We start from the raw sequence: 17,186 nt of genomic DNA, 5'->3' as shown, positions 1-17,186 counted from the left end.
GTTGGCAAGTCACAGGAATGGGATAAGATGCCGACAAAATGGCGGCGCGGCGTACAAAATGGCTGCTGTGGCGGAAGTCGCCGCCATTAACTCACTGGCGGCCAGACGAACTACATAAACCAACAGATGCTGCATTTATGGACCGGCCGTGAAATGATCGAGTTTTATTGTCCGCTGTGTATGTATGTCGTTCTGTGACTGCATTAACATCGGAGCCAAAGTCGGTTTTATGGTCCGTTTCAGTTTTATTTACTTGACTTCGTTGCGGAGCATCTTAAATTTTTATGAACTAAGTTGTTATTATTTATTGTTGCCGTTACTTATTGATGAAATAGATTTATAGCTTTAGCTAGTATTGAATCCGCAATCAATATAATATATAATAATCAGAATAAAAAATAAATATTGATTATATTTGTGCTAGCTTCGGTTGCTTATAAGTTGATAGAAATATCTCACCTCAAATGAGCAAGTTCCCATAATCCAAGCACTCGAGGTGGAACTCCACTCGTCAAAGCGAATCTTCTACCTTGGAGATGAAGTCTCGCAGGTCCAGCGGGTAGTTTTCGAGAGCCTCCACCCCCAATCATAATCAAGAATTCTTTCGACGACCCCAGTTGACCTCCAACTTTGACCTGCCATGATATTAGTCTTTCTCTTGTTTCAAAGGCTAGAACAACGGTTACATCTTGACATATTATGGCGATCGTATTGGACTCTTTGTCTAACGTGAATCCAGATTCAAATCCTAGAAAATGTTGAAGGGAAAGAGATGCTTTGGTTTGACCTTTTTTGTATCGGTCTTTGGGATCACGATAGAGTTGTAGGTGGAGGCAATCTGAAACAATTAAAAATATAAAGTTAATATACAAAAATTAAGATAATTTTAATTGGTATTACGAACATAAATTATAATTTAAGGTAAAAATGTGTTAAGTGTTCAATGAACTACGGAAAATATTTTTTTTCATATTTCATAAAATGTTTGGCGCTTGTCAAGTTACGAATTGTCATTATATTTTATATGAATTTATATATTAAAATCAGTATTTCCTATTGCAAACTTAGTTCCTGTGTGACTTGTAAGTGGCAAAATTGGAAAACATAGAATGCGGATCATGCATGCTAATTACATCCTTATTTTACTAATCACACTAGTGAATTTATTAGATCGTTAATTTCTACTTGCTCTAAAAACGCAGCTACAATTTTTCTCGTAACAGAAGTCCTCGATCCCGTAATTAACGGAGAGAAGGGCTTAAAGGCGATCTTCCACAAAAACTTAGCTGAGCGGCGCTGTAATAGTGACAGCGCAATATGAGAAATTACAAAAAGTCGTCTTTTAGAGTTTGCAATTCTCTGTAACTAGTTCCAGAAAAGTTTTAGCTATTCTCCGCTATGCACTTAATGGACGATCACCTTACCACGACCCAATTACAGCAGGCGGTCAGAACAGTTTAATTAGCAAGGGTTTCTTTGAATCAGACCGAATTAAAGCCTAGCGAGCCACGTTATTCGACGAAACTAAAGATTGGGTATTTTTATTGGTAATTGTGGATATGTACTCTAGTAAATTGTTTCTTTTGTATGATTGTGAAAATTAATTGCTAAGGCTTTCGTTTAGCCTGAACTGTTAGTATGTATGGGTATTGAGAATTTTGAAAACCCATTTGAGCTGACCCTTACTCATACACTTTCTGGTCACGATAAAATTATAATCAGGTATAAAAGTAACGACTTGTACATATACTCTTAAGGCAAGTTAAGCCCTTTGGGCAGAAGGTTTGGCGAGAATTCCTTCACTCGACTCCATTGTGTGTTGAGACCCACATGAGGCACGATTTTATTGAAATTGTCACATGTAGGTTACGATATTGTCCTACGCCGCCAAGACTCAAATAATTTATAATCACAAATTAAGCAAATGGAAATCCAGTGTTGCTTGTCTGAGTTTGAACCATCGTCAAGATGCATAACCTCTAGACGATCTCGGCTCATATGGAATAAACGAATAACTATATTTTAATCGTTTTAAGAGATTGTAAAATAAAATGACGTGTAACAAGTTTAGATCATTGTCACTCAAAAACGTTATCTTGTGTAATCGGGCAATACAGGTTAAAAATGTTTACTTGTGTTTGTCGCAACAGTAATTTTGAGCCTAAGATATTTGCTTCATAGTAACTTCTTCATTCTTCTGTATATGTAATAAAAATAAAAGCTTTTCCTATCACCATTTCTACTTTGACCAACAAAGAAATTGGCGAGTGTGAAATGCTATGTAAAATAGTTTCGGTAAGTAGTTTGATTTTGTGAATATGTAAAAACGATTTCGTATGTGGGGTCGCTTCGGGACTCGTAAACTGGGCAAGAACATGGGACTGCTTTTATCCGCTTTTTGGTGATATCTTTAAATCTTCGCTATTGATTGACATTAATCAAGTGAAGTTTTTTCTACAGCTCGTTACTTTGATCATAGTTGTTTCGTGTTCTTTATTGACAGTGACATTATTTATTTTTTATTAACAAAAATTCCATCTGTTTATGTAGGCCTCATCATTTATTTTACCACCAAACCTTTGATAACAAAGGTTATTAATTATAAAATTTGCTCTATTCAGATTTGTGGGTTAAAGTTCGTGTGCATATTAACACATTTATATATTCACATTCTTTTAGACTTCGTTGTGATAATTATTTGTGGTAGTTAATTATCCAAAACATAAGTCCTGTCTTTTTAATATTTGTCTAAATCCCCAGGAGTAAATGAGGCACCAGCAAGTAACGTACTACCAGGAAACATTATAATTAATAAATAGAATTGACTGATGAGATGAACATAATCCATCAAAATTGAAGAGACAGAATCCTATTCGTAGTCGAAGGTCTTTCAACCCCCTTATTAATTAGACATGGCTCCTCGCTCGTTCATAATTGCCGCTGAAAGTTCTACTAATTACTTTTAAAAATGAGAACGGTAATTTTATCTACATTTTTAACGGCACTCCAATTTTGTTCGCATTAAGTCATTACAGGATCCAGATTTTAGACTCGTTAGGCAATTTTCAAGTGTCCTGAAGTGTTTTAATGAAAATATCATTTTTATCCTTCGCATATTATAACGGCAAGGGGAACTATTTATTAATTAATACAAATTGGTTCCGTAGGATGAAACAATAGTGAAAAGAGTTTTACATATATTAGTTATATGGGAAAATTTTTTTGTACTAATTTTGATTTATTAAAATTAAATTAATTTATGTAAATAGTGTATTGTTGTATATGTGCACATTTTGATATATAAACGAAGTATTTAAATGTTATAAAACGTAACTATTAGATTCCAGTGAACAATATATATATTATTATATATAAGATTATTATATTAAAAAAAAAAACGCGTCCTATCCTTTCTATTGTTAGAAGCAAAACGCCGCATCATAAACTTTTATTCGTCGCACCCAAAAACACAACTGATACTCAATATAATAAAAAATAATATATTTTCTAGAATATTTCTGTTCCCAATACGCGAGGGACTTATTCGAGTAATGTATGAATTAATAACGCACAGTGACCTTTTGTTTTGTATCGAACTTTCGAAGGGTCCTTCAATCAACTCGTTCCAGATATTTCGTTTTCAATTGCCATTATTTGTATTGAAAATTGATACGGAAAATACAAATATGATCCCATGTACCATTGTTTAGCAAAATACTATAAAAATAGTACGGCCGTAAACATTTCGCGTAATAAGAAACTATTGGGTGTATTTTGTTGATTTTGAAGCTTTGTATTTATTTAAATGAACTCGTTTATTATGACGTGGTTATTATCATACGTTATGCAAACATCAGCGATCATTGATCGACGGGAGCATTCCGTAATATAAAATATATTATAATGAATGAATACATACTAGCATAGCTATTTTGTAATATGAAAGCCAAGTCAACACGATCGAACGAACACACAGTAATAATAACATTCAAAGAATACACGCATCGAAACAGTGTATTACCATAATTAGGTTCTGAAGTTTTTACAGGTGTATAACAGATTACTATTAAATTAATGCATAACAAAATAATTTACATTAATAAATAAATGAACGTATAATACGGAAATGCCAGCATACGTAATGATGTAAAAGTTTAAAGGACGTTTTGCAAACGAAAGACGTGACGCCAAACAAAATATTCTATTTAACGACACGCAAATTCCAGAACATGTAACCGAACAAATAGGAACTACATTAGCATTCGGCGATAGCTTCCGAAAAATCAACATACATTTTATTCGGAGCTCGTCGCACGAAATCTAATTACAGATCCGCTGAAATAATCACGAGAACCCACATTTCGCCAACCGTTGTCACCTTGAACCGATCCATCCGACGCAAACTTGTATCCATTAGGTAACACCCCGTTTTTCCTTCGAGACTTTACCCGATGAGTCGGCTTTACTGAACTTTTGCGAATACATTAGCTTCGAAAAGCGACGCAACTGACAAATTTGAACCGACATGCCTCTACACCTTCTAAGTTCCAACTCAACGTACCATCTAGTGACGACCTCATTCATTACGCTTCCGGAACGAATATCGGTTTCAATTTTTAATTTAAGAGCGTCAATGGAAGCTGCTCTGCAATTTTAATAGTAAAGTAAAACATTCAAATTCTAAGTATTACTAGGATAGCGCTTTGACACCCAACTCTAAAAGGGATTTTGTCCCTGTAATTTTGGCGCGAGACAAATTAAGGTGCCTAAAGAAACATGCTGTTGTTCGGTGTCCTAGTCCTTAAATACTGTAAGCCTTTTTTTACTCAGAACAACGGGATTCGTAAATTCAAAAATAGAATTGTAAAAAGCGCAAAGGGTGGCGAAATTGAGATTGATGACACGTTTGCGCTTTTTATGCCAAGAACGTGTAAAAGAGGCAAAAGCGAACGTCATCAGAGTACGTCGTAAAAAATTGAAACAGATTGTTTTCAATAAAATGTCACACATTAATTGAGAAAAATTACTAAAATGGATGAGACTTAGAAACAATTTATTTATATTCGGACACTAAAAAGATATGAAATAATATTGCTGGTGTAAGTCTGCACAAACACCGGCTGAATTTTTAATTAATCTGTTGTTAGAATTATTCATCTCGTGTGACGACAAGTAACAACGTTTGCGTGTATCAAATGAAAATCTGCCAAAACAAGAGCCTTTGCCCGGTACAAAAATATGTATAAAATATCGATGTAAACTAAAATGTCAAGAATAAAAGAGAAATGTAAATGATACATCGTCTCGCGCTGCTGTCGATGGAAATGTTAACAATGGTCTAAATTATTAGCGACATTCGTCGAGCGCGGCGTGGCGCGATTTATCTCCCATCTTCCGTTGGAGCGACAATTCTTGGAACTTTGTTTGTTCTTTCATTAGGCCTTTGACAAACAGACGTTTGAAAATGTCATATCATCTGTAACGAACAAATATTACTTTCTTAGTTGCAAAGACTTTTAGACAACTCAGTTTCTCGTCTTATTCGTATTCATTGAAAAGTTTCGAACAGAAACTGTCTCGTCATTATTACTTTGTTTGATGAAATATGAGAATTATTTATATGGATTCTATGATAAAACGGTAAAACCATTTCGATTTGTTTATTATTGACTAACAGCGTTATGTTCAAGTCACACTAAAAACAGTTCGTAATTCAAAATTACCGTGGCGCTGGAAAATTCAAAATGTAACGATAATAGCAAGGGATTAAATCATGCATAATTAAAAGCCCTCATATTTCCATCCATCGGGCTAAATGATTACCATTTAGCAATTGCCAAATGAATGGCCAAACAGATCGCCCCGATGATTAGCGAACTGTTTGCTTTCTATCAGTTTCTGATTGTGTAACCATTGCTGTTTGCGTGTCGTGTTGCGAATAATATTATTTCTTTTTGCTCGATCCTTGGATCGTTTCATTACTATTAGAAATAACATCAAAACAATACAATACATTTGTATAAAACGAATATTATTCGCGGGAACTACCCAATGATTGATAACAAAGCACGTTGAATGCCACATATTGAATCAATATACCTATTATTATAATTATGATATTAATTGTAATTGGTATTGTAAATTCGAATCTGGGGCAAGAATCACTCGAACTTTCTGTGTATTATTTGTATTTATATTCACTAGCATAAACCGCAGATTCGTCCGCTTGGAATTCACTTTGTGACAATAATGGAGAAGCTCTAAACCGTTTCCTCCAAACCTCAAAAAGAAGATTTGGGTTTAGCTCATAGTTGAGCATTACAGTGAGACACCTGTAATGTTATAATCTGTAACATTACAGATTTCTCTCTGTAACATTACATTAGTCAGAGAGTGCAATCGTGCGTAACAGTGTAAAAACAACGCACTCGCCAAATTGAACCCTAGATTGTTACATCACAGGCGAGTGCTGCCGGTGGGAGACCGTTCTTGTTTAATATACTTAATATTTGGCTTTTCATTTATTCACAAATTTGACCTCAGTTAAAAACGAACTCTCTCTTTCTGTTATCATTGATTTGTCATTAGATAAAAAAAGATACAACACTGTCGAACTAATCAATTCATTAAAAACATATTCTATAGATAAATCCGATGAAAAATTAAAATATAATCGCTTTTTGTTATGTTCTTTATAAAGTTAAACATTGCTACAATTATATTGATTTAAGTAAGACATTTGATTTTGATTTAAGTAAGACGGTTCATTTGATTTACTAGATACATATTCCAAGATGATAATGAAGTTTATCATATAGATCAATGTATTAGCGTTGCAACGCCGATGATCTAACAGCCAAGGATAGGACGCCGGGGGCTGGGTGCACGCCAAACTGAGATAAATGTTCCGACCCGCCACTTGGTACAAGCAACTACAATGTCTATTTGGATGCGGTATCGCAGAATCACTACATAGTATAAAACAAAGTCGCTTCCCGCTGTCTGTCCCTATGTATGCTTAGATCTTAAAAACTACGCAACGGATTTTGATGCGTTTTTTTTATTGTTAGATTGATTCGAGAAAAAGGTTTATATGTACAACACATGGAGTATGTAGTTGAGAAATACTGATAATTTTCGAGGTTTCTAATGTGATGTCGTAAATAAACACATTTTTTGCACTTAAATTGCAAACGTGGGCTGAACCCTACGAGATAGACCAAAATAATGTACTGTACACCATAAAACGGTATAACCCCACATTGCACCCATGCGAAGCCAGGTCGGGTCACTAGTAAATTATAAAATTGTACTATAAATGTGGTGCGGCAGATTAGGGTAATTACTACCCACTCATCAGATATTCTACCCCAATACAGCATTCTTATTCGGTTCCGATTGAAGGGTGAGTCAACCAGTGTAAATAGAGGCACAAGGGGTTAAACTCCTTAGTTTTCAAGGTTTGTGGTGCATTGGTGTTGGAAGAGATAATAAATATTTCTATTTCTAGTTATTACAGATGCCTTGGTATGTGTGAGACGACAAAAATAAATAAAGCAAAAAATACAAGTTGGATTATATTTGTTAAGTTTATTTCTTTGAAAAATTAATGTAAAATATTTTTAGAAAAAATCATTTTACATCACGTTATTTTTTCCTGTTTTGATAAACGAGTATCCTTTTTATAATTACTAGGAGTACATGAACATAGAGGATATTGCATAAGAACATTCGTATTCGCACATCCAGGTTCACTACGTCCGTGTAGTCGTTAGATGTTATAAGCGATACGCCGCCCCCTATATAATCGGATCGGAATAATCTTCGATATTATTTGCCTAAGATAAGCTTCGTAGATAATAATGTGTTGCCATATCGTGCGAGCTTCGTGACGAATTAATCTCATTTGTCTTAATATCGTTATTTGACGGTGATGGATCTAATGATAATATTAGTTGAAATGGCAAATAAGCCTTTAAATAGAGAGTTTTTACAGAGATACGTTTAAGTTCTTGTTCAATATTCACATTACATGTGTTTCGATATTGTATCTGTCTGTATATCACAAAAATACGGCACCAATAAGCAGTGGTGACCACTTACAATCAAGTAGCCAATTTGCCCATCCGCCTACCGATGATAAAAAATGATTATTGGCTCTTATAAATCTACCAATGTTTCGGAAAAAATATACGCGACACCTGAGAAAAACCGATTATAGAATAAAATTAATTATTTTTCACCGTGAGTATTTGTTGATTCTTTAGAAGGACCTGGAGGTGATCATTTCATTCCGAAACCATGCATTCATTTAAAGAGTCATTAGCTTTATAATATCAAAGAAACCAAATTATTTTTTTATTATTAATTATATATTATTAAGAAGTTAAAGGTAATAAGTTTATTATTGTTATAATAAACAAATATACTGACGTCACAATTTCCACAAAAATCTTTTACCTACACCAGTATGTTTTTAAAACCCATTTTAAAAACAAACTGAGAAATTACTGCAATGATTACGATAATAATTCAATATTCATATTTTATCGCGATCAAATGTTTTATCAAGAGATATAAATTTTCGATTGTTATAAAATTAATTTGCCGGCTCAATTTGAATCTATTGTTTTTTATAAAACGTAAATCGACTAACCCTTTGTTCGTGTATCAATAAAAATGTTCAGATGATACAAGCGTATATATTTTCGAGTTAAAAAATATATTTCATGCATTTTTTTTTATATTTAAAACTATTGTTCGAATATTGTACAATGCGAAAATAAAATGTATAGTGTGAGTCGCGTTGCTGGCTGAATGAATGAATCATACTTATATGTTAAGTGTGTTGTGTGTGAGTATATATTTTGTTTGTTTATGTACTCGTGTATATTTATATACATATATAATATATTTAAAAAACAAAGTTATGTTGCTTTTTAATTATAATGCAAAGTGTTTATTTTATTTATAAAACATTTAGCGCTACCTACATTTTAGCCACGGAGAAGGGGGAGAAGCCGGACTTCTCAAATATAAAACAACTCATCATTATCAACGTCAGATGCAGGACTGACGTGCTTTTCAACGAGGCATTTCATACCGCCAACTTCAATCGCGACGAATGAGCCAGAGCTCGGAATACAGAAGCAGTTAAAGGAAATCCTGATGACAGCACTGCCTTCGTCTAATATATATCCTCAGCAGCTGTACAGCTGTAGACAATGCGGTAACGTGTGCTCGCAGTAAGCTCAGTGACAGTGCAGAGGTTGAATTACACCTCATTCATCCTTCACATCGAAATACAATACGAAGTGTTGCTGCTTGTCAGCGTAACTGATGAGTTACGCAGATGTTCTAATGTTATTCTTAACGAAAGATATTCTTCGTTTTATTTAAACTAACATAAAATAAACAATAGTTCTTCTGGCTTCTAATTAATACGTGAAATACTTGGGACTATTACAAGTGCAAATAATTTTATTTTTCACACTTTTTATATTATAACAATCAGGAGTAATATATTAATTTTAACTCTTAAGTTACACCTGGGCTGCGGACTTGTCTTCTTTTATTAGAGAAGGCTTAGAGCTTATTACACCACACTGGTAAATTACAGATTGGTTTCATTTTCACATTTTCCTCCATCGCCAAGTACTAGATGAATTACAAAACAAATTAAGAACAAGAAAATTCAGTAATGGTTGTCAATTGTGAGAAAGCAATACAATGATTAATTCAGAACGTAATAATTATTAAATATTATCTCATAGGCGCGATCTGATCATTGAGATATCTTAGCTTTTTTATATACATTTTATCACAGTCCAAATTTAAATATTTCTATGCGAAATCTGTCACGAGCTAGTTTCAAATATATTTATTATTCCGCTATTATTATTAAAATTAATGTGTCTACATAAATACGCTATATTTCATTTAAATTCAAGCTAACCTGAGCTAGCTGCTAAATACGTTATCTATTATGCCACCAATTCATTACAGCGAGCGTTGTAATCCGGTATACACGAGAATCACTCGCACGTATTCTGTCACCTCGTTAGCACTATAGCAGGCACGTATACATTCCAAATGATCTATGTCAAAGGGATAAAATTATATAGCGATCTACATGTTACAACAATATGACGTGTCTTCCCAATAATCTTCCCAATTATTTTGACAGAAACAGCGACAACAACGTTGTATAAAGAATTCATTTCAATAAATATATTATATATTATCACGATTTTAAATGATATGAACGTATGAGAAAATCTTAAGGAGTTTGCGCAATGAACAGAGCGATACATTATTCCTTAACTGTCCCGCGCGATCTTCTTACCGTACCGGAATATTAATAACCTACTTATCAACCCAACATATAAGCCTATTATCAAAGCAAATTTTATTAATTTAATCTATACGAGTATGTTCACACGGTTCAACATTTATTCCCGTTGGTACAGCTTTGTGCAGTCCCCTCGTTTGTATGATACCATCCTCTCGTGTTCTGGTTTATATATTTCTTAAATTCTTAAGTGTCTCAATTCAAGTCAGCTTTATACAACTAGGATGGAAATACGAACTCCACGCTTTTCTATCATCTAAATATTTTTGTACTGTGTCGCTTACTTTTTTTTAATATAAGTTGAATTTATCAATAGGCAAAGTCAATTTCATTCCCGAGCGGAAGCTCCCCAGTACCAGCTTCTCCTATATGACCGTATCCGACGCAGAGCGAATTATCGACGAACAAGCCCTTTTCATTCTGCTTGATTTAAGATAATAAGGAATTGTTTAGATTTATAAAGGCTCCTGACTTTCACTTTCGGACATCGCGTGAGAATTGAAGTATCATCCGCACCATCTAGAAATTCGTCCGAAAATCCACAACAGTACGATTTTTAAGGCATTTTCTTTCACTCTATCGAACCAGCTTTCGCCGACGGTTTTTCCGAACCGATACTTGGGAGCCTTCAAAAAGTATTCCAGATGTCCATGGGCGGTGGTAGTCGGTTTACATCATAAAATTTTGACCTCATAATATGTAAACAAATAACAACAAAACCTTGATATTTTAATAATGGATGAGCTGATTCCCAATAATAATTAAAACTATACTTATTTGTTTTATCATTCATAATAGGTATGTATATTTTAATTTTTTTTTATCAAACAAACTCGGCATCAAATAAAAAGTCGACTTTTATTTGGCTACTTCAATATTTATCACGATTTTGCAATTACTTTTCATAAAGAAGAAATAATTCATGTGAACTGCATTCGACCTACTTACCGTATATTGTGCCAAGTACCATAGGAGTGGAGAGCAAGGGTCAGAGCATATTATGAGTTATATAAATACAATTGATGCGTTCCAGGAGTAAATAAGATGGTAAATCTGGATGGACATTTAATATGAGCTGAAGTGCCTAGTGGGTAAAACATTTGGATTTTAACGCAAGATTGCGGGTTCGGGAAAAACACCAGTTTTTTCAGAGCAGAATGTGATGATGAATGATGGTAAGTGATCTCCACTTATCATATTGATATTGGAAGTGTTAGAAATATTAAGCATCTCTTACATCGCCAATGCCAATAGTTACACTGGCTCACTCACTCTTTAATCATAATAATACTAAGTATTGCTGTTTGATGGTAGAATATCTGACCAGTGGTACCTCGAGACAAGCTTGCACAGAAGTCTATAATACTAACTGAGTTTTCTTGCACTTAATCTATATTTATAATTATAAATCATTTCATACTCGACAATGAAGGCAAATAACGGAATTTAAACAACGTGTGTCAGATGAAATTCTGCCACATTTGTACCAAATCGCACTGAAGCAGCGCGATGGAATAAAATCACTGAAATAGAACAAATAAATAATATGTTGCTTGCATGTGTATAATAAATAAATAAAAAAACCTTTAAAACTGAACAGAACAGTTTTCGAATGAGAAAATCTTTTTCAAATAATTCTATTTATTTTGAGACTAGAGACATACGAACTACCATAAAAACAAAACTTAACTTATATATATTATACTTAAATAATTAAAATGCACTCAACATATTAATTCAAGTTCTAGTTTAAGCAGCATAATATAATACACTTACGATACAGTGTTCGTCTGTATCATAGCAATCGATCGCGTCGAAGCGTAATCCAGTGTGATACACGCTACTGAAATAAGCCTCGTTAAAACACAATTGCTGGATTAAACACCGTTAGTGCTTTTGAATTTGTGTGTCCAATATATATTTAGCAAGAAATTATAAGTTACGAAAGTGTTTTTAATATCGCGTGACTTTGTCTAGATGTTTTCATAAACATTTAAATCATTAAAAAAAAAACAATTGAAAATAACCAATGTTAAAGATGAAGGTAGTTCACAAAACGTTGAGTTTTTAAACGTTTGATAAACGAGTTCTAGTAATAATTCAATTATTAAAGTTATTTGCTATTCTTACTAAAGGCTGATTGTATGAAATTCCATTAAAGTTAAGATGTCTCTTAGACTAACATTTTTAAGAATAAATTTCATTATTTATAATAGACGTACCTTTAAGTATACACTTATTAATATATCAATTACTGCTTGTAATTGTTCATCGTTCATTTTAATATTAAGAAAGGAAATAGAAAGCATATTGCTAAAACGTTAAAGTTTAATAATAGATGTTTCCAATTTGCTACTAAAAGCGAACAAAAGTTATTCTGTCTTAACACAAATTAAAAGATAGACGCAAAATAACAAGAATTAACAAGAATCAATAAGCTACTGGAAACTCTTTAAGAGTAACTTAGAAAATTCAGATCAAATTAAAACGGGAAATGAGATTTTTTTAAACTTCGAAAACATCGTTGCTTCGGGAGAAAAACCGTGCATCCTTGTTTTTTTTTAAATAAAAGTAACAAAATCATGTCTGCTGGAATTATTATGCATAATTATATCAAAACTATTAAGTCTCGTTGTATAAAATCCACAATATATAAACCATCATCGCGACAAAATGTCTCATGAACTATTTTTTCCTACAAAAAACAATCTTGAAACCTAGCTAACAGAACTGTCAGATAGGCCGTTTCATTCCAAATATTCACCATAGCCCATACACATTACAAGATGTCATGTTCTTTGTATCTGCAATTACACTAACTCACACATCCTTAAAACTAATAACACTAAGTATTAGTGTTTGTTGCTAGAATATGTGATGCGTGGGTGATCCTGTGGATGTGTGGGTGTAATTCGACACGACTTTTATTGAAAACTAGTCTGGTCCTTTATTTTTCTTTTTTTACATACTTTTCAATCGACGCTCTGGATCTGGAGTTGAAAAAATAGCACGAAATAATATGCTCCTAGAAAATAATCAAAAACTGTATTTATATATGAAAAGACCCAAACACAGCTTGTTTAAAAAAAAGTCACCAGGAGAAACGTAAATTTACTTTAACGAAGCTGATCTATTTTTATTTGGCTGGTTCCCATTTTCTTGACCGCAAATGTAAACATGATAAAGGAGGTTATCGTTTGGTTAATCAAAAATGAGCTGTATTTCTTATGTAGTAAGGTGCATTACAATGCAATTGTAAACGCAGAAGTAATTTTGTCCGCCCATTCGACCGTACTTGGATATTTTCTTAGTGTTTTGTATTTATTTGACTTAGACGTCTGGATGCTTCTGAACTGATTCCCTTATTTGAATGTTACTTTGCATATTAAATGCGTTTAAATTTTATTTATTTAAAAATGCCTTTGCAAATGTTTAAATATGGATTAACAAAGAATTTTTGTTTGGTAAATAAATTGCTTTACTTTGCTTTACATCATATGACATACAGAATGGTTGGTCAATCTTGACGAATATCGTGAATTCAAAAATTGGTAATCACCATTAATTTTCCTTGTGCTTAATTTATGTTTATAATTCAGTTTGTACTCATCGGTAAAGCAAACCGCGTATAGAGACTTGCATATATCGGCTAAATTCTGCTACTTGTATACAACCAGCACAACGACGTAGCTGAATAAACTACAAGCCTTTTTAAGGGGAGAGAAGGATGTTTACAGACTGTAGCCAAGTTCAGAAATTTTCTTTTGTCCTTATTTATGAAGATGAAGTTTAATTTGTCACGCAATATTAATGTTCACTGCCACCTTCATGAAGAGAACGGTTGGGGCCAATTGCACAAGGCTGGTCCAATGTAAGGGGATAAATAATTATGGTGGCATTATTTAAACCAATACATGTAGATTTTCTACAAAAAAATCATCCGCCGCTGAGAACGTAATTCATTGTAAACTCAAATTAAGTACTTAATCGACCCTGAACCAGCACTAATTGGTGAAGATTCACCTGTTCTTGCAAATAACTTATATTAATTAATTATAATATCTTCATATTCAGACATAGACGATTAATAAAACATTAACATGTTCACTTGCAGTGCATTTATGCAACGATAATGTAAGTGAATACACACGTAATTGTAACAAGCTCGAGGAAAACATTCTCGCAACAGTAAGCAGTCAAAGTAACATGAGTTGGTTGGAAGTTTGAAGAGATACAAGTGCCAAGTAGTCGACTGCTTCACCTGCTGTCTCATTAACATCTGTAATGTCGGATAATCACAAGCAACATCCTCGGTTTTAACATCATAAAGACTTGATGGTGCAAGGTAAGAGCGATGCACTATCGAAATGGTTTCACAATTAAAGTGTTACCTTTTAATCGTAAGTGACCGTTGTCTGTGAAGAGGTATTCCTCTATCATTTAATTTTGTATATACTACTAACGTGCAGCCTGCTCATTATTTGGACGACAACCTTATTCCACTACAGATCCGAAGGTTTTGAGTTACATCATCTCGGATAAAGTCAATAAAATTTGTTGAGTTCTTAACGTCACAAAATTATTATTAAAGGCTACAAGCCTTGAAGGTTACCTATGCTTACAATCCCGTGTCAAGAAAAGCACGTGAAACAATTTGTGCATTGCTTGAACTCTTTCCGGTTGTAACAAATTTTGACATAATCCTAATGTTAATTATTAATTCATGTTAATAATTAACATTATATTCTTTCAAATAAGCCAGACAGCTGTTAACAACAAAAAATAAATCGCATAAAAATCGCAGAAGGCAATTACAATTGCCATCCTGGATTCGATTGTGACGTTTCAAATTAATGGTGAGGCATGGATAACATTTCCATAGAAAGTAAATGGTTAAAATAAATAAAAAAGTATATAATATTTTGAGAAACGTTAAACATTTTAATGAAGTTCATTATTTATCACTTAACTAAAACCGCCTGCTCACGTCAAATTGCACTGGACCCTTAAAGGTGCGCTCTCGTGCAAATGTAGGACAACCGTTAATTTGAGTAAATGACTAGAACGCGACCTCTCACTTAGCTAACATTAATTAAATGAAAAAAAAACTGCATAAAAAAAGATTCACGCAGTAAAATGCGTTAAAAAGATTTATGAGCGAACTTCTCCAATTTGTTTTATTTTGGGGGTTGGGTAGGTTAAGCCGATTCTTATAATACAACAAGAACCTCGCATTATTAACAACTGTAAGAATATTAGCTTAAATGTAAAAGTATGAGCTCAACATTTGATATGACAGTTTTCTTTTCAATATTATCTTTACTTTCTACAGTAGATTCTATATATGTAAAGTTCTGAAAATGTTCAGCAGCAGCAGGTTCGCCTCGCTTTTTTAAATAACAATCACTAGTTACAATAAATAAATGCTTTCTTTTGGTTACAAGGTTATTCACAAATTAAAATACTTCATTGAATAACAAGATACTTTAGGATAATTCCCGTTTGAAACAGACATCCTCTTTGACTACGACCAAGATTTAGTTACGACGTAGATTGCTTGTATAGATCGGGAAACAATGAGTTTGAGCGTCATAATTTTCTTTACATGGATTAAAATTGGGATTTCAAAGCCAAGAAACTACCCACCTAGAAAAATTCTAGCAGTCATTTTAGACCTACTTTCTCAATATTGTATCTCCATTCCCCATACTTTATACAACACCATAATTTATACGAGGCTAATATTACCTTATGGTGTGCTTAGACGATTTTATTATCGTAACGAAACTTGGTCCATCTGAGCGCCACTTAAGGGCCCTCGGCCCTTTCTATTGGATTACCTTGTTTACAAAATATTTATGTTTTGTCCACAACCTTAATGCCGCCCTTTGAAGGGCGAGCAAGGTTAATTCGAGCGGTAAATGATAATTTTATTTATCCTCTCAATCTTCTATATTTTTTCTTTGAAATAACATTTACTGGAGCGCAGCTTTGTACGTATTTCTTAATTTTAGGATTAAATTTGTAATTCATATGTATTTGTATAAACTTGCATGACATATTTAGATTTGTACTAAGAAAGTATCTTCTGCACTTCACACGTCATTCCCCTGAATTGAGTTTACCACACAGCCACCACAGAAACTAAATACTGAACTAGTGACAAGGAATCCAGTAGTTACTAAGTACTATTTCATTTTAATTTTTTATATTATTACGAGAAATATGAATGGCTGAAATGTGCAATTTTTAAAGTACAAGAGGTACTCTAAAGTATTTAAATAATTTTAAAACTGTATTACATCACTTATTCTACTCTTCGGTGAAAGTAGTTGTTGTAGTGTTGTAGTCAATCGTGGCTTATTATATTGGCAAGAGCTTGTCAAGTAAAATACCCTTTCTGCAGTTAGGTGCCATTCTGAGTCATATATCTTAAAAACTCATAAAACATCAGCTTAATAGCCATCTAACATAAAAACTATGTGTATAAATACTTAGGCAGTAGGCTCAAAAACCCCAACCGTAGCTGAGGCAAAATTATTGCGTCACAGGTGCGGCCGAGCGCCGGTCACAAGAAATTATGTCGAGAAGTCTGAATGCCCATTCACTGCCTTCTATTCATGCTCGCCTGAATTTGTCATCTTCATTAGGATCTACAGTTGGCACCCGAGGAAGACACATTTTTACTTCCATTTTTTTTTTATTTTGAAGATATTTTATTTAAAGTAGAAAAATAGACGAATGAATGAATCGCCTGATGAAAAGTGTCTTTACAATACAAATGATGTTGATATCTTCGTTGATCTACTTCATAACTTAAAAATCTGTATATTTT

The 17,186-nt window shown here is 33.4% G+C and overlaps 1 protein-coding gene across 1 annotated transcript in view; it reads right to left on the bottom strand.

The window, feature by feature from the left end:
- LOC125070141 overlaps nucleotides 1-17,186 on the bottom strand; it is a 59,577-nt gene that overhangs the window by 4,877 nt on the left and 37,514 nt on the right. The window contains exon 2 of the mRNA XM_047679841.1: nucleotides 460-838. Coding sequence (XP_047535797.1) covers nucleotides 460-838 — 379 coding nt within the window. The remainder of the gene's footprint in view (nucleotides 1-459; nucleotides 839-17,186) is intronic.

Source organism: Vanessa atalanta, chromosome 16 (assembly GCF_905147765.1).
Source record: "Vanessa atalanta chromosome 16, ilVanAtal1.2, whole genome shotgun sequence".
NCBI classification, from domain to species: domain Eukaryota; kingdom Metazoa; phylum Arthropoda; class Insecta; order Lepidoptera; family Nymphalidae; genus Vanessa; species Vanessa atalanta.
Note: the sequence above shows the minus strand (reverse complement) of the source record. Positions and strands in the feature narration are given on the sequence as shown.